At 39.4% G+C, this 19043-nt stretch overlaps 2 protein-coding genes across 2 annotated transcripts in view; both read right to left on the bottom strand.

The window, feature by feature from the left end:
* The window catches only part of LOC139641004 (NACHT, LRR and PYD domains-containing protein 12-like), a 40792-nt gene that overhangs the window by 9405 nt on the left and 12344 nt on the right, over window positions 1-19043 (bottom strand). The window contains exons 8-10 of the mRNA XM_071515211.1: window positions 7455-7628; window positions 7040-7213; window positions 3834-4007 (exon numbers count right to left, since the gene is read on the bottom strand). Of these exons, the coding sequence (XP_071371312.1) occupies window positions 3834-4007; window positions 7040-7213; window positions 7455-7628 (522 nt within the window). The remainder of the gene's footprint in view (window positions 1-3833; window positions 4008-7039; window positions 7214-7454; window positions 7629-19043) is intronic.
* Window positions 7736-14644, bottom strand: LOC139640998 (protein NLRC3-like). The gene is made up of 5 exons (XM_071515205.1): window positions 14562-14644; window positions 10606-10674; window positions 10358-10436; window positions 9941-10166; window positions 7736-9534 (listed from the first exon to the last, which is right to left on the bottom strand). Exons 1-5 carry the CDS (start codon window positions 14642-14644, stop codon window positions 7736-7738), a joined length of 2256 nt encoding a protein of 751 aa, XP_071371306.1.

Below are 19043 nucleotides of genomic sequence, written 5' to 3' on the forward strand. Positions count from 1 at the left end.
AGAGCTGATCAGTGGTGACAGTGGATACCAGGGCAGCTGATGTTGGAGGCAGACTGCTGCTGAACTGATATCGAGGAGAGTTTGATGAACAGTGGAAATGTTCTACCAAAGTGAAGCATCATATTAAATACACTGGTTGTAAAAACACACAACATCTCTACTTTAAAATAGAAACCCTCATAGAATAGTCCTCACCAGATAAAAATAATACAATACCACTACGTTGGTGAAATAGTGACATATGAAAATAAAAGTTATAAAATTCTTCTCAAGTGTAGGCTACCGCTATTAAATGCACTGTAAGTATCAAAAGTAAAAGTACATGTTAAGTGTCCTGTAATCGCCAGGAAATTTAATTAATTAACCTCTAGGTTCAGCTAAAAGGATCAGTGGTCCAGCTGTGTTCATTCTGTCTGCTCTGTCAAAGTTAGCTCTTTTTAAATTAAAACTTTTTTTTTTTTATCAACTGGACACATTTTCTACGCTTAATGTTTTTCATGATAATATACTATATATAATATATATAGTAGCCTATATTTGCTTTGGCTAGTGGACTCAAAGTCTTAGGTTCCTCATAGTGGGAATATTAGCTTGCTGGGATATGCTGATATTAGTGCAGGCATGTAAAATTTACTTTTGGTTTTTACTTTCCGTGTAATTTCTGTTTCTGTGGTAATATTCACAGTATTCTGCTGATTCATGTATACATGGATTGTCTTATCAGGATATGAAACTGCCGGAGTCTATAATAGTATAGTAGTACAATAGTGTCTACTGCAGACTACCAACCCCAACCACATACTCATATTTAGGCAGAAAACAAACATTTCAGCATACCATTCCTTTACTTTCGGAGTGGAAACAAAATGCAGAGCAACAATATAAATCGACAGTAAACCAGCCAACCTGCACATGCTGTAGCCAGTGTGACCCACAAGAGGGCGACGTAATCACACAAAATATTAACAGAGTCCATTCACAACTAATAAGACCAAAAAACAATATTGGTTTATTATAGAGCATTCATAATTACATATTAATGTGATCAACTTAGGTTTAAAACTGTACTTGTTTAAAAAGAAAAATACAACACAATATTACTCAGTAGATGAAAATGAAAGTTCTCAACTTGTTTTGAAATGTAGATAAGTCAAGGTCTTAGGTTCCCTAAAATGGAAATATTATACTCTTCACCCCTGCTTGAAGGGGAATTTGCCCAGAATCGACTTTATGATTGTTATTCTAAAAAGGGGACAGTGTCCTATAATTTGGGAATATTTTTTAATGTTTTATGTTTTTAATGATGAGCTCTCAAGATCAGTTTGAATGCAAACCTCTGACAACATTAATCTAGTGTCAGACTCCATAAGGATATGTCCTGCTTTGTTTAGTCAAGATTTAAATAGATTTGGTCCGTCAGCAGCAATTGTAAAAATGCATCTATATTAAAAAATAGATATATTTTTGTGTATATTTTTGTTTTCAGAATTCTAGACACTTTACATGAATACGTGAATCTGAGTCTGTCTCTGACATCTTGGTTCAACCAATCTGGCAATGTAAATCAGTGATGTCATATATTACATTTTCCTTGATTATGAGAAGTCATGACTCACAATTATAAAACAATACAACAAAATATTGGATTATTTTTGGGCAATAATAATTACAAATTAAAGTAAAAAAAAATATATGCTTAAGATTATGCTTGTTTGAAATGAAGAACAAACAACATTCACGTAAACCGTTATTTTGGGAAACAACTGAAGAAACAACAGAGACATTTAGCTTGGAGTGGATTAGTAAAATACCAACTAAAAAAACAAAAGCTCCAAGCTAGCTAATAAATTGTTCATGTAAATTTGTACTCAAACTTAAATTTGTATAATAAAACCATGTTCCGTTTCTGTACACATAAAATACACTGTTTATCATGTTTGTACAAAGGAAAATTAGGAGTGAACTTATATGTGTAATATTCTGTGAATGTATATGTCATGTATGTGTGTGTGTGTGTGTGTGTGTGTGTGTGTGTGTATGTGATCCTGTACAGAGCGAACTATAATTTCAGCAGCTGTCTTGTCTTGTCACTTCCCTGTGTCGTTTCTCCACACAGGAGGCAACTCTAGTCCTCTATCTTGACACAGAGACACTGAGGAACCAGACCTTAACCCAAATTCAAACCCAGGGTAGAGGGGTTCAGTGAATGTGGAGTGGAAGGTGTGGAGGTGGATCAGTGTGTCAAAGGAGACTCTGTAGAAGGACAGAGAGCCAGCAGGCCAGTCCAGATACACTCCTACTCTGTCAGAGTCAGAGAAGGGAGGGATACGTATGATAGTTGTTCTCTTATTGTGCCAGGCAAAGTAGCCATTATCAGAGCAGAACAGACTCCAGGACATGTCATTCTGTCCAAGCCTGCAGTCAGCACAATCTCCTTTCTTTCGGATTCCTCTGTATGTCACTCCTATATCAACCAGTCCTTTCCTTTCTACCTCCCAGTAACAGCACCCAGTCAGACCATTTCTACACAGCACCAGTGGCCAGTAGTCAAATCTCTCTGGGTGATCAGGATATGGCTGCTCCTCTCTCACCAGTGTCACCTTTCTTTTGTCCTCAAACAGAGAGAGGTTTCTATGTGCTGTGTTTGGGTCCAGTGTAAGTTCACGGGCATCTGAGAGAACAAAACACAATACAGCAACAGCTTTTGATCTAATAAACCTTTTCTGTTAATTATTTGTTGATTTATTAACAAACTGACAATGAATTATTTAACACTTTCATGATTTCACAGTATATCAGCCAACATCTTCTTTCATAGTAGGATTTGAATGACTGGATGACACTTACTGCTAACCAAATACACACTTACACTTCCTCTGGTGTGATTTCAACTGCTGCACTCTATCTTCATGGTGCATACTGGGTGGGAGGGGAGGGGGTAGGGGGGGATAAACAAAGTCAGACCAGCATATTCTCTTTGATAATGGAACAAGACTAAGAGTCTAACAGCCCCGTGACATTGCATTTTTTGGAAGCATCCCTGCTGGGAATCGAACTCGCGTCTCCCAATTGAGAGGCTGCAATCTAACTCTTTGCGGCACACTTTCACCCACATGACCAAAAGTGGTGAACAGAGCGACCGACAGACATTGCGATTTATTGAGCCCCTGCTGTCACAGTGCAAATAGGAATAGGCATTAAATAATCTTCCCTGTGAGTTTTCCACTCAACATCAGACATAACTCCTGTTAAACATTAAACAAGATGACACAGCTACACAGTATGACTGAGAAAATGGTTGCCAATCCCTAATCCCTCTATAAGACATTGCCTCTGCCTGACAGCAAGCCTCTCCATACCTGAGTCTCTCCAGTCTCCAGTGTGGATCCTCCAGTCCAGCAGAGAGCAGCTTCACTCCTGAGTCTCCTGGATGATTGTCGCTCAGGTCCAGCTCTCTCAGATGGGAGGGGTTGGAGCTCAGAGCTGAGGCCAGAGAAGCACAGCCTTCCTCTGTGACCAGACAGCCTGACAACCTACGCACACACATACAATTTGAGAGTTCTTGACTCAATTTGTGACAGAATCTGAGAAGTCCTTTCCGGTATTTTAGGTGTTCACAACAAAGGCAGTAAGGAGAGAAAATTATGAACTATAATCATGGAAATAGTTCAGAGGGACTAGAAAGTACAGCTAAATTTTAGTATCCTGGCTGATTAGAAAGCTAAAATAGAGAAAATTGTACAGAGGTTAGGTACCTTCACTGACATTATGCATGGAAAAAAAAAATTAAGCAGCATTTAAATGGTCAGTTGAACAGGTTGAAGAATACTGACCTGAGAGTTTCCAGTCTACAATGTGGACTCCTCAGTCCAGCAGAGAGCAACTTCACTCCTGAATCCTGCAGGTCGTTGTTACTCAGGTCCAGCTCTCTCAGCCTAGAGGACTGGGAGCTGAGAACTGAGGCCAGAGCTTCACAGCTTCTCTCTGACAGCATACATCCAATCAGCCTGAAAAAAACATTATTCATGAACAATAATTTTGAAAATGACAAAATCAGCCTCAGACACTCAGCCTCAATCGACATGGCAAGATATGAAAATGTTATCCTCTTATATGTTAATGTCATTATTGTCTGTGTTTTTTGGGCACTGCTTTCATATTATTATTACTAGCATTGCACTCTGTTTACTGTCTACAGCCCTTATCTAAAAGCACAGTTTGCAGTATCCACTATCTGGAGTCACCAACTTCACCCATGCTAAAAATGTATTCACACATGGTACTGTGTGGTGATTTGGATAAATACATCCACCAAATGGCATATGCTATGTTCTGGTGTACAGTTAGCCACAAGAAAGAATGGGAATAGTCAACCCATTCTCATTCCCAACTCGTCCTATTTTGACGCTTTGTCAAATCCCTTGGCGTCACTGTAACGATGCAAAAGGTACCCTTTCGTGGAACTACGCCCACAACGTTTTCTCCTAGACCACAGAACATGGAAGCGTTACATAGTCTAGGCTACATTTTCTGCCCAAATGAGGGATTCCATTTTGCTGCATTTCTTTGCTTGAGCTATTTGGTGCTAATATTGATTGAGCAATTTCTAGGCCAAATGTAAAAAAAAAAAAAAGAAAATCGCTTGCATTTTAGCACTTGATGTCACCTGCTAAATAAATAAATGAATAAACAAATAAATTTGGCTCATAACCTGTATAACAAGTTATATCAGTGGCATCTCAATAAACGCAGCAAAATAACACTAACAAAAGTATATTTTTGTAATTTTTTTGGTTATATCCTTTGATAACATCAACTTTTTGGTTCAGACTGTATTGCATCTTTGTAATACTGAGCAGTTTGCCTTTTCCCTAACCTTAGGCCACCCAGAAAAACTACAGTTTGCACTGTTTAGCACTTCCACACCCTGCTGTGTGGGTATTGTAGTTGTATTGTTGTTTCTCCAATAGTGGACACTATAAACATGGAATTGACATTGTTACTGGGGTATTTGAGGGTGGAAAAAAACAAATCTTTTGTCAGATTTGAACCATCTTAATGGGAAGCAAGAGAATTTCAGAAAATATTGCATTTCAACCCCACTCAGTGCCGCCCGCCATCAGTACCCTCAGCCCTATGAAAGTGTAGCTCAATAGCTTTCTAGAAAAGTTGACCCCATGTCTCTAGCCCCTTCTGTTGCTGCATAATAAGCCTTCAAATGTTGTCCGCGGGGTCAGAGTTCAAAGGGCAATACTGCAGTGCAGGAACCACCCATGTTCTTCATATTGACCTATGTTTCTCTCCAGGTCAGGTCTCATCCAGGTCAATCCAAATATGTCTTTAATTTTTATTTTTCACCTCTGTCTGGCTCCAGCCTCTTCCAAGCATACTTTCTGAGACCCTTTGAAACTCCAGCCTGGTTAAAATCAAGTCTTTTGTTTTTTTGCATATTTAGTGGAAAACATCCTTCAAGGTATTGATGTTTTCCCTATCACAGTCGTACTTTTGGATTTGGGCTAGTGTAGACCTAATTTCACCTACCAAATACATCTGGATTGTTGTCATAGGAAAAATCATATTGGATAACATTGCTGCTTTTGATGCAATTTAGCCCCTCCCCAAACCTCCTGAATGGTTCTACATGGTCAGGATTATAGTATGTTGTAGCCTCAATATCCCTCTGTTTACATATTAAGTTTCCTACATATATCTCTTAAAATTACCTTGTAGTCTCCATAGCTGATTTGTGGTTCATCCTTACCAAGGGGTGATAAGTTGATAATCAGATGGACATGGCCATGACATTTACTATGCATGGCCTCAGATCAGTGAGCTTCTTAAAATAATATCCCAACTTGGTCTTAGCACCACAGAGCTCAAGCAAAGAAATGCAGCAAACCGGAACCCCTTATTTGGGCAGAAAATTTAGGCTAGACTATGTAACACTTCCATGTTCCGTGGTCTAGGAGAAAAAGTTGTAGGCATCCAATACTGCCGCAAGAGGCTTTACCATGGAGTCTACTGAATACCCGGTGCGTTCCTATACAGATGAGAGGGTACCTTTTGCGTTGTTACAGTGATGCCAAGGGATTTGACAAAGTGTCAATATAGGATGAGTTGGGAATGAGAATAGGTTGGAATAGTACAATTAGAAGGAAGGAATAGTACATTAGTACAATCAGCCACAAGAAGGAATGACAAAATATATAAAGTTTATCTAAAAAATTTTAAACATTTTAAAAATAATGTTTTGGGTTTTTTTTAATAACATGAGAAGATTAGAAAGAACAAAATATAACACAAAAGCAACTCAATAAAAGAATGTTTTATGGAGCATTTTAGGGTTAGATGATAGTGAATTTGCTAGCCTAAGTCCCTCAGGAAGTACTTCCACAGTCTAGGGCCCCTGATAGCAAAAGTGTAATCACCTTGAGTCTAGACTGAGGGACAGTCAGAGGGACCCAAAGACCTTAGTTTGCTCTCTGTAACTAAGGGCCAAAACCAGCAATGCTTTAAATGTGCTCTGTAAAATCTTAATATCAATGCTATATCAACTGCTAACTAGTGTAGAGATACTAAACATGGGGATATATGATCTCTTTTTAGCACAAGTTAAAATCTTAGCTGCTCTATTCTGAACAAGTTGGAGATGTCACAGTGAATCAGTGATCAGAATAGAACAGGGGCTGGAAAAGTCCAAGACCTTCTTTCCAGTTAGATTGAAACCCTACCCTGATGAAGGCGAGGGAAGCCACTATGCGTGGGATAGACATCCCTTTTTGTATGTTTTTACCCTTCTTACTGGACATGCCAAGCTAATAAAGGCCTTGGGGATTTTGGAGTGCCCCATTCTCCCTTTTTTCCTTTGTTAGATTGAAATGCCATTTAAAAATTGGCTCTGGAATCCTGATGTAAACATTGTAGAGTCACCCTTTTGCAGATTCAGGAATACTGACCTGAGACAGACAGTCTTGAAAACATGGACTTAGTTTGGAGAAATTTGTCAAATCAACTGAGAAAAAATGTAAATATTTCTTACCTGAGAGTTTCCAGTCTACAATGTGGACTCTCCAGTCCAGCAAAGAGCAGCTTCACTCCTGAATCCTGCAGGGCATTCTTACTCAGGTCCAGCTCTCTCAGACTAGAGGACTGGGAGCTGAAAACTGAGGCCAGAGCTTCACAGCTTCTCCCTGACAGCTTACAGACACTCAGCCTCAATGAAGATGTACAGATTTGAAAACGTTACTCTCTTATATTTAATGTGACTGATATCTGTATTTTGTAAGGCACTGATTTTATGACTGTCTATGTAAAGCTGGATGGAAAGAAAACTGATTTTGAAATATTACAAGATTTCCTCTTTAAAGAAAATAAAAATTACTTCACTAAAATGGCTCTGAAAATCCTGATAACAAACTTGCAGGGTCATCCTTTGTAAGCTCAAGAATACTGACCTGAGGGTGTCCAGTCTACAGTGTGGACTCTCCAGTCCAGCAAAGAGCAGCTTCACTCCTGAATCCTGCAGGTCATTGTTACTCAGGTCCAGCTCTCTCAGACTAGAGGACTTGGAGCTGAGAACTGAGACCAGAGCTTCACAGCTTCTCTCTGACAGCATACATCCAATCAGCCTGAAAAAAACATTATTCATGAACAATAATTTTGAAAATGCTTCTATTTTATTAAATGTAAAAATGATCACATTTAATATGTTGAGTCTATCCAGTTATCTATGCACCTACAGAGATTTATTGGAGGCTTTGACGACTGGCAGCAGCCTCAGAAGACCCTCCTCTGAAGCAGAGTATTTCTTCAGGTCAAACACGTCCAGCTCTTTTTCTGATGACAGTAAGATGAAGACCAGAGCCGACCACTGAGCAGGGGAGAGTTTCTCTGTGGAGAGACTTCCTGATCTCAGGTACTGTTGGATCTCCTCCACTAGAGAATGGTCATTCAGCTCATTCAGACAGTGGAACAGATTGATGCTTCTCTCTGGAGAAGGATTCTCCCTGATTTTGTCCTTGATGTACTGGACTATTTCCTGATTGGTATGTGAGCTACTTCCTGTCTGTTTCAGCAGGCCTCGTAGGAGAGTCTGATTGGTCTCCAGTGAAAGGCCCAGGAGGAAGCGGAGGAACAAGTCCAGGTGTCCATTTGGACTCTGTAAGGCCTTGTCCACAGCACTCTGATAGAGGTGACTTACCATAGATCTGTCCCTAAATAGTGTAAACCTCCAGGATGTTGATACTTGTTCTGACAGTAGAACATCATCAGTGTTGATGAATGACAGAAAGACATAAACAGCAGCCAGAAACTCCTGAATGCTCAGATGGACAAAGCAGAACACCTTGTCCTGGTACAGCCCACGCTCCTCCTGAAAGATCTGTGTGAACACTCCTGAATACACTGAGGCTGCTCTGATATCAATGCCACACTCTGTCAGGTCTGCTTCATAGAAGATCAGGTTGCCTTTCTCCAACTGCTCAAAAGCCAGTTTTCCCAGAGATTTAATGATCATCCTGGTCTCTGTAGTCCAGAGTGGATCTGTCTCAGCTCTTCCATGATACTTGACATTCCCCTGTATGGACTGAACCACCAGGAAGTGGATGTACATCTCAGTCAGGGTCTTGGGCATCTCTCCTCTCTCATCTGTTCTCAACACATGCTCCAGAACTGTAGCAGTGATCCAACAGAAGACTGGGATGTGGCACATGATGTGGAGGCTTCGTGAAGTCTTGATGTGGGAGATGATTCTGCTTGCCTGCTCCTCATCTCTGAATCTCTTCCTGAAGTACTCCTCCTTCTGTGGGTCAGTGAACCCTCTCACCTCTGTCATCATGTCTACACACTCAGGAGGGATCTGATTGGCCGCTGCAGGTCGTGTGGTTATCCAGAGGCGAGCAGAAGGAAGCAGTTTCCCCTTGATGAGGTTTGTCAGCAGCACGTCCACTGAGGTTGACTCTGTAACATCAGTCCAGATCTCGTTGTTCTGGAAGTCTAGAGGAGGTCGACACTCATCCAGACCGTCAAAGATGAACACAACCTGGAACTTGTCAAACCTGTAGATTCCTGCTTCTTTGGTCTCAATAAAGAAGTGATGAAGAAGTTCCACCAAGCTGTACTTTTTCCCTTTCAGCAAATTCAGCTCTCGGAAAGTGAATGGAAATATGAACTGTATATTGTGGTTGGCTTTGTCTTCAGTCCAGTCCAGAATGAACTTCTGTGTTAAGACTGTTTTCCCAATGCCAGCCACTCCGTTTGTCATCACTGTTCTTATTGTTTTTTTTCTTGGTTCAAAGATGTCTTCACAGTTGATTGGTGTTTCTGGTCTCACTGGTTTCCTGGTTGCTGTTTCAATCTGTCTGACCTCATGTTCATCATTGACCTCTCCACTCTCTCCCTCTGTGATGTAGAGCTCTGTGTAGATCTGATTCAGAAGTGTTGGGTTTCCTGCTTTAGCAATCCCCTCAAACAGACACTGAAACTTCTCCTTCAGATTAGATTTGAGTTTACGTTGGCAGATGGGAGCAAGAGTTTCTGAATGAATGAACAACAAAAAACAAAACAGCAAACAAATAACATCAATAAGTCTATGTTACACTAAGTATAGGAAATGTTAACATTTCCCCACTCCATCAGCTGATCACTGATGGGTGGACAAACAAGTCCTGTCTCTGTGCAGCCCAATAAGAAAGGCAACTGTTGTGGTGTTGTTTATTTTTCATTTTACACAGCACTATGTTCAGCATTTTACACCCATATTTATTAATGGTATATAATATACCAGTTGTTTTACCAGATTATCCATGGGATTGTACTCATTTACCATTTGATACAGAGTTGTATAGACCTCCCATGAGAAATATCAACATTTATATCAGTGCGGAAATTTAAAAATGTCTCGTTTTTGTTCATGTTAAACCTGTTAAAAGCCTCTTACTGCTCTGCAGAGAGTCAGCCAGCTCCTCCTGCTTCATTCTCCTCAGGAAGTGCAGTGTGATCTTCAGAAGTGCCTCTCTGCTGCTCCTCCTCTGCTCTTCCTCCTCACCGTCCATCACCTCCACATCCTCCTTCTGCCTCTCTAAGCATTCTGGGTAATCTGGACTCAGAACTCTTTGGAACCTCTTCAGCTCGTTCTTCACATAAGTGACAATGTTCTCCTCAAGAAGCTGGAACAGAATAAGATGTAAATTAATCCTTCATACTAATGTTGTGGAACACAACATCAAATCCATCCATCTGTCATAAACTGAAAGCTCACTGGTATAAAGAGTGTAGCATGGAGACTATTATGGTCAGAATGGTTGTTTTGGATTTTATTTGCAGTTGAAGTAAAATGTGTTGTTGTACATTTACACACCATAAATATGGAGTCCAGGTCTGTTTGATGCTCCTGGGCAGACTGACCACTGGGAACCTCTGACCTCTCCTGGTGAACTCTGTGGAGAAAACATAGATGCAGATATCAACACACACACACACACTCACACACACACAGGTAGTTAAAAGTGTTGTTTTCTGTCATGAAACAAATCTCTTTTCATCATTTGTTTAAAACCTTACATTTCCTCAGTTGAGTGATGTCCATCTTTGAATAGAATAGGTTGCCTCATAGACCAGTCACTCTTCATGGACACACAGCTGGGTTCAGGGGAGTCTGGTCTCTCCTGCTGGGTCCTGATAGAAACACAGGATGGACAAAACAGGGGTGATGGTAGTAAAAAGGTTAGAGAGGCAGCAGGCATTTGACCAGCAGGTTGGGGAGTAGGAATATTAAAATCTTGTTAAACCTGACCTGCACAAAATAAGTCATATGATCAGGACATTACTGTAGTTTTTTTAATATTGTCATTTGTTATCTTCAATAAATTGGATGATATCTACAGGTAGATACACTGTCTGTACCCTTTTTATATGCAAAGGCAAACCTGCACTTAGTCTACCAGTGGGGCATTACATTATGGTCAACACCGTCAGGGTCGCGGTGGCTACCACTCATAATAATAGTAGAAAGAAACTTAAGCCTGAAATTGCTCCGCTGGAGTTCTTAGTGGCCAAAAGTAGTAGACTGTGGTTGTACTGGGAAGCTCTGAGGTGTGAATATATAACTATATGTATGTGAAGAACAGCAATGCTGAAAAAGACCAAACATGCTTAGCCAACCTTCTCTGGATAAAAATAGTGAAAACATGAATATATTAACATTTAAATGGTAGTAACAGCTTACTTATTTTCAGAAGAATGGTGTTCGTTTTTAAAATCAATACTGCCATCGTATGACCGGTCACTCTTCATGGACTTGCACCTGGGTTCAGAGGAGTCTGGTCTCTCTTGCTGGATCCTGATAGACAGAGAGGAAAACCACCAGCATGGGAAATCAACTTTTTCAACCAGCCACAGTAGCTGGTGGATACCCAGAAAATACCAGGTAGGTATTAAAAATGAAAATATTTGCACACCAAAGTTTAATAAAGTTTAAAGCTTGAAGTACTTCCCTCTGTCCTCTTCCTCCGTACATTTTTTCCTCGCATTCAAAAAACTATACCTACCTCTCACCTTAACTCTTATCCTACTCTCTCTTACATGATCGTTCTAGGGTAACAGGAACACTGTAAGGGCAACAAGGCCCTGACCTTTGTACTCTTTTATGTTGTTAGTCATTTTTGGTCTTCAATTTCTGAAGAAATATTTTCAGTGTACTTCAGTGTGACAAATTAAAAAGTTAATTTACTGAGTTGAAAAATTAAACTTAATTAAACTTAATATTATCAAAATAGCTCCTACATAAGTCGCTCTGGATAAGAGGGTCAGCAAAATGCCTAAAATGTAGGCCTACATGTAATATGCTGAACATTTGAAAGTTTGAATGACTTTAGCTTCACCAGTAAAAGCTGTATTTATGTCCCAAAAACTGCATGAAAGCATAATAATAACTAGAAGAGTTTAAATTTTCAGGAGAAATGTATGTACTTGCTTTGGTGTGACAGGTTAAAACCTTGAATTTATCAAGCTCTTTCACTGCCAAATATCACTTATCTTAAAAAGTATAAATTGCAATAGCAGTAATAGAGTTCTAGTATTTGTAGTAGTAGCAAAAACAGAATACAATTAAGTTGTATGCGGTGCAGTAAGCAGGATTTATTTCATTGCTCCTGCTGATGACCTGGGCTCTCTGGTTATGGACCTGAAGGAAAGGTGTGTGACAGCAGCAAACAGTCAACATGGTGTGAAGTTGCTGAGGGATTGTGGTGTTTAAAACTTGGCCTCAAGCAGCTCTGAACCTAACTTACCACTAGGGGGCGATCAGTAGCTAGTGAGGCATCCATACATCTAACATATACACTAGCAATCCTAACTTCAACCAGAGTGATTCATTTTATTAAAATATAAAATAAGTGAAATTAAAGTTGATCAGAAAACCAACACAACAGTAAGTTTTGGTAAATAGATGTCTTGACCTGAATAAACATTAATTAAGATTAAGGTTGCACTTTACTGAAATTCGGGTGTCACAGCAGCAATAGGCTACAGCACAGTGGCATAAAAAAGTACAGGAATGATTAATAAACAGCCCGCATAAAATAATTTGTATCAAAGTCCAAACCAAAATCAAATATCAAACCAGTATTCAGTATCAGAGTCCAATCCAATGGCTGTGACATAGCACAATGTAGTTTTATTATGCGTCTATCAAGTGGTTAATGTTTAATTTAACCACATCATCTACAGTGAACTAAACAGCAGCCTTCCTGCTCTGATTAAAACAGGTTTAAAATGTTTCAACAAATAAACATGTTCATGACTTTAACGTCAACAACCAGAAAATTGTTTTTATGTTTTGAACCTGAGTTTCCTCACATACCTTCAACACCTTTAATCACAAATGGAGGCTTATTCTGTATTATTATCTTATTGCAGTTAAATCAATCAACAGTAAGCATTAATGGGTTGAAAAATAATACACAATAAGCTGTAATGTAAAGTGTTGGCTACAATACCTTTTCATGTTGGAAATAACCTGCTGCCACACTGATAAGTGAAAGTAGACTGGAGAGAGAGAGAGAGAGAGAGAGAGAGAGAGAGAGAGAGAGAGATTAATCATTAGCCCACAGTCTCTAATCTAATTTGATTTTTGATCTTATTCCTGTCTCATCGGGAAAAATCAGTGTCACATTGGGGAAATTCTTTTAATTTAGACTTAGGTTTAAATTATTTATCATATTATTGTCTGTATGATGACAACATAGTCTGCTACTGCCATATTTGGCAGTGCTATTGTAGCCCAAATGAAACACAGTTTTTTTGGTGGGTTTGCTAGTATTTACTTTACTACTCTTTTCAACCTGTTCCTTTGATTTTCTGCTTTTATTTTGGCTGTCAAAGCACTTTATAAACTCTGTATTTAAAGGTGCTATATAAATAATAATAATTATTATTATTTTCATATTTGCATGCTTTTAAAAATAGTTTGTTTAAAACGTAATGGTGTTGAATATAAGGCCAACAGTCAATCAAAGATCAAATCCAAATTAATATGACCAAGTCCATAGACTGTCTAAGATTAAAGGAATCATTTGGATTTAAATGATTCAGATGATGTATTAAGGATAATGAAATCTTCAAAAATAATAACCTTCATTGTACCAAGCCATTATCAAAGACAAGACAAATGAGAAATCAATGAGGTCACTATACAGGTCAATATACCAACACACAAAGCATATGTTGTTTCTTCCAAATCACATAGGATTACACTTACTCAAGATTTTCCCATGAATGTCAGTCACACCAGGTCTCTGTGGAAAAAGAGCTTTATTTTAATCTCATTGGGACTATAAAGGTCACATCCTCACAACTTCAGTATCAAAGTCTAAACCAGTCTAAACTTGTTGGCAGAAACCAAGTCTGGCAGAGAAATCACAATTCAGTTTTATTATGCGTTTTTCAAATGGTGAAATTTAATCACATCATATCAGGTGAACTAAAACATGTTGAAAAAGACTAACAACGAAAATGATTTGAACAAAAATGTTCGAAATCTTCATGACTGTTGTTATAACCCAAATGCTGACGTGTTCACAAACTGTTACTGAAAAGTGTTCAGTTGTGTTTTGTAACTTAACAGTGGGGTCTCAGACTTGTCTTCACCATCTGGGTTGGAACTGGAGGCCAATAGGAAAATTTCTTTTCACAGATAAATCAAAGGTTGACGGTAACTATTCTGAAATAGATGACTTTGAGAATAAGAATAAATGAGAGAGAGAGACAGACAGAGAGAGAGAGAGAGTCAGAAAGAGAAGAGAAGAACCATCTCAGAACATTAAACTGTAGTGTACAACTCAAATTATTATTATATTGAACCAATCCTATAACTCCAATAACATTAATAATAATAATAATAATAATAATTAAAACTGCAAGCAGTGATGAGCGGGCCCTCGTCTCTGTGCTGCAGTCAGGGTGTGTAGCAGCCGCGGCCTCGTTACTGGACATTGATTGGTCGACGTGGCCCACACCATGAAAATTCCATGTAAATCCAATGACGATTGTCACACAAGGCTTACTTCCTGTCGCCAGTAGGTGGCGCAATGCCTATGACTCCTAATTGGCCTGTAGATGTCCTCAGGCCTGGACTGTCGTCCAACATGTCAAATCTGGTGCAGATTGGACAATGTACACTCAAGTTCACACAACTTCCTGTTGCCAGTAGGTGGCGCTATGACTATAACTGAATATTGGCCTGTAGATGTCCTCAGGCCTGGACTCTTGTCCAGCATGTGAAATCTGGTGCAGATCGGACAGTGTAAACTCAAGTTAACACCGCTTCCTGTTTCTTGGCGAAACATCAAAATTCCCCGTTCCGCCATGGCAACGCCGTTCAACGAAAGCTCCCAATCTTCACAACAAAGCGTCATCAAGGTCTTACGGCTTTTCTGACCACATTTGAGGTGGATCTGGTCAACCCGCTAGGAGAAGCACAGCAAAGTTTAAAACATGTAATTTCCTGTTGCCAGTAGGTGGCGCTATGACTATAACCAAATATCGGCATGTAGATGTGTTCAGGCCGGGACTCTAGTCAAACGTGTGAAGTTTGGGCCAGATTTGACCATGCACAGTCGCTTTACAACCCACTTCCTGTTTCGTGTCACCAGTAGTTGGCGCAATGCCTATGACTCCTAACTGGCCTGTAGATGTCCTCAGGCCTGGACTTTGGACCAGCATGTGAAATCTGGTGCAGATCGGACAATGTAAACTCAAGTTAACGCAGCTTCCTGTTTCATGGCGAAACATCAAAATTCGCCGTGCCGCCATGGCAATGTCGTTTGACGAAAGCTCCCGCTCTTCACCACTGAGCGTCATCAAGGTCTTACGGCTTTTCTGACCACATTTGAGGTGGATCTGGTCAACCCGCTACGAGAAGCACCGCAAAGTTTAAAACATGGTATTTCCTGTCGCCAGTAGGTGGCGCTATGACTATAACTGAATATCAGCACGTAGACGCGTTCAGGCCGGGACTCTCATCAAACCTGTGAAGTTTGGGCCAGATTTGATCATGTACAGTGGTGTTACAACCCACTTCCTGTTTCGTGGCGAAACAAGGAAATTCGCCGCCTCGCCACGCCCACGCCGTGTGACGAAAACTCAAGCTTTTGATAACTTTTCATCATCCAGGTCATTTATACACGCTGACCAAGTTTGACGTGGATCCGATAAACTGCCTAGGAGGAGTTCGTTAAAGTACGACCCCTGCAAATGGCCAAAAACGCCCAAAAATGTCACAATCAATTCAAAATGGCCGACTTCCTGTTGGTTTTAGGTGCATGGTACCGCCAGACTTTTTTTAAAGTCTGGACATGATACACGTGCCTACCAAGTTTCGTAAGTCTAGGACAAACGTACGGCGGAGTTCGTTAAAGTACGACCCCTGCAAATGGCCAAAAACGCCCAAAAATGTCACAATCAATTCAAAATGGCCGACTTCCTGTTGGTTTTAGGTGCATGGTACCGCCAGACTTTTTTTAAAGTCTGGACATGATACACGTGCCTACCAAGTTTCGTAAGTCTAGGACAAACGTACGGCGAGGGATACTCCGTTGAAATTTTGTAGGGGCCGCTATCGAGCCGTTTTGCCACACCCATGCGCAAGACCCATAAAATATATAATTTTTCACCACTTCTGACGCGTGTGCAGAGTTTCGCAACTTTTCGAGCATGTTTAGGCCCTCAAAAGTCCGATTTATTTGAGCGAAGGAGAAAAAGACCACGAACGAAATACAATAGGGTTTCGCACGAGGTTGTGCTCAGGCCCTAATAAGCATATCATAAAAGAAAATTGACTGCTCACCAAAAATGTATAAAATTAGTAGCCTATATTGTAAACCAGTAAGGAATAAATGTTCTCCGGTAGAATTTTTTTTTTTTGTCTGAATGAAACTATGATGTGGTGGGGTGGGAGAGAGTTAGGAGCCCCGAGGAAAAGAGTTAGGAACCACTGTTATCGGAGACTATGATTATATATCTGAAAGGACCTGAAGAAGAAAAGGATGTTCAGAGAAGGAAACAAGAACAAACTCAAACGTGTTCAGAGGAAGACGGAAAAGAAAATACATGAGGAAAAACTTGAGAGAAAACCTGGAAAACAATCAGCAAAACACGTTAAGGGATGTTGATCACAGGCTTTCATGTAGAATCTCACCGTTATCCAGCAGGTGGTGGATCTTATCTTTTGGTGTGCTAGCATGTGCAGCAGATGCAAGCTTCCAGTGTTTCCTCAGATGCTCTGTGTCAATTTTTTGATCTGCCAGAACAGTATTTATCGTACAGAATAGAAGAATCTCATTGTAAACCTGACCTGCACAAAATAAGCCATATGATCAGGACATCACTGTAGTGTTTTAAATATTCTCATTTGATACTTTCAATAAATTGGATGATATCTACAGGAAGATATGCTGTCCAACCTGCACTTAATCTACCATTGGGGCATTACATATGGTCAACACCGTCAGGGTCACGGTGGCTACCACTAATAATAATAGTAGATTACGTGTGTGCTTGCTGAAAAAGCTTTCTGATAATATCTCTGTTCTCTGATTGGAAATGTTCAACCAAAGTGGATGTAGAAGTACATATTAATCCTCTAATTTAACTAAAAACAGAACAAACTCAGAAGATGAAATGAAAGTTCTCCATTCAACAATTTTCCCAGGGGTATCACCATTCAATGTGAAAGTGAAAGTAGACCTACATGTAAAGTGTCCTGTCTTTGTAATTTATTGCCAGGAAATTTTCCATCCACAGTGCATTAACCTCTGTAGATTCAGCTAAAAGGACAGGTCTGTCAAAGTTAGGTGTCTTGAAATAAAAACATTTTTAATTAACTGGTCACAATTTCTACACTAATAGTAGCCAAGCCTAACAAAAAAAAAAAGATGAAATAAGAAAAAGAAGCCAGAATATTTGCTGTGAAGTGTAGAGGACTCTAGCTGGGATATGCTGATAGTAGCTGAGGTAGCCTATATAACTAAACATCCCACAGAGATTAAACAGTTAATCTCTGTGTATTTTATCCTGTTTACTGTTGGTTTTTACTGTCAGTGTAAATTCTGTTCCCATGGTAATAGAGTATTCTGCTGATCATACAGTATATCTATGGATTTTGTTATCGGGACATGAACACGGTTAACGCCAATCTGACTCTTAATTGTGTTATGAGCTAGCATCCAGAGTGCTCTGCATGTAAACCAGGGAAATAGATGTAGACACAGATTTTGTTTTATACGAATCCTTTACTTGTCTGTCCAGAAGGGAGAGCTACTGATCTCTGGCAGTGTTTCCTGAAACTGCCCTTACCCGAGTCTATGGCAGGCTGGTAGGCTATTAAAAGTATTTCTCCTACAGACTACCTATATACCTAACACAAACATTAACCAGACTACTCCTGTATAGGCATTAAACAATCAGAATACTGTCTGTCTACTTTCAGAGTTGAAACAGAGAGCCAAGCAACAATCTAAAGCTACAGTAAACCAGCCGACCTGCATAAGCCAGTACAAACCACTAGAGGGCGTCCTCACTCCCCACAAAAACCTCATTCTTAACTCTTTCCTGGTCTCCAGCAAACTGCATGGTAACACTTTCACTGTCACCTCAGTGTCTCACTGGCCAAGAACTATTGCTGTTGTTGTTTTAATCTGAAGTTTACAGTCAGCCAGTGACAGTTGAGTTTTTCAGGTAGACATAAAACCAACCTGAATTTTGAGAGGGTAGGTGAAACAATTTCCAAAATTTAGTAAAATTGGGTAGAATAGGGTTGAAAAAGGCTTTACTATGAAATTCATCTTAAAGTCACTTAACATGTATTAAACCTGGACTAAATTATGTTAAGTTAAAAAGTTAAAAAGGCAAAATCTTGCTTTCTTACATTGCTGTATGTTGTTTGTCTGTGACATTATGTTTGTCATGATGCTGATTTCTTGATCAGGTCTCCCTTAAACAGAGATTGTAAGTCCATGGGAATTGAGCTGGCTGAATAAAGGTTAACTTTAATGAAACGCATCACCTGAGTTGGCTGAGAATACATTTTATGGACAGTCATGTTCCTGCATCTACATTAAAACTCTATAGTTGTTATAGTGTTTTTCTTCACAAGTCTAGGTGCTTAACATAAATATTATATGTGAACCTGAGTGTCTCTGACATCTTTGTTCAACAAACTTGGCAATGTAAATCAATGATGTCAAAGATTACATTTTCCTTGATTATGAGAAGTGACAGCTTACAATTATAGGACAAAAGAACAGTATTTTGCTTTATTCTGGGACAATTACAATAACATATTTGAGTAAAAAATATATTTAAAACTATTCTTGTTTGAAAAGAATATAAAACAATGTTTGTCTAACCTTAAATTCTAGGAAACAAACAAATCAAGACAGATATTTAGCTTGGACTAATTAGATTAAAATATAATACAATACAATACAATAAAACAAAGGTCAAAAGGAAATATATTTTAACCTCTCAGATTGCTAACTCATTTCATT

This window comes from Centroberyx affinis, unplaced genomic scaffold, assembly GCF_046629955.1.
Source record: "Centroberyx affinis isolate AG114_WGS23_722 - 3 ecotype Tasmania unplaced genomic scaffold, CSIRO-AGI_Caff_v1 ptg000331l_1, whole genome shotgun sequence".
Lineage (NCBI taxonomy): Eukaryota > Metazoa > Chordata > Actinopteri > Beryciformes > Berycidae > Centroberyx > Centroberyx affinis.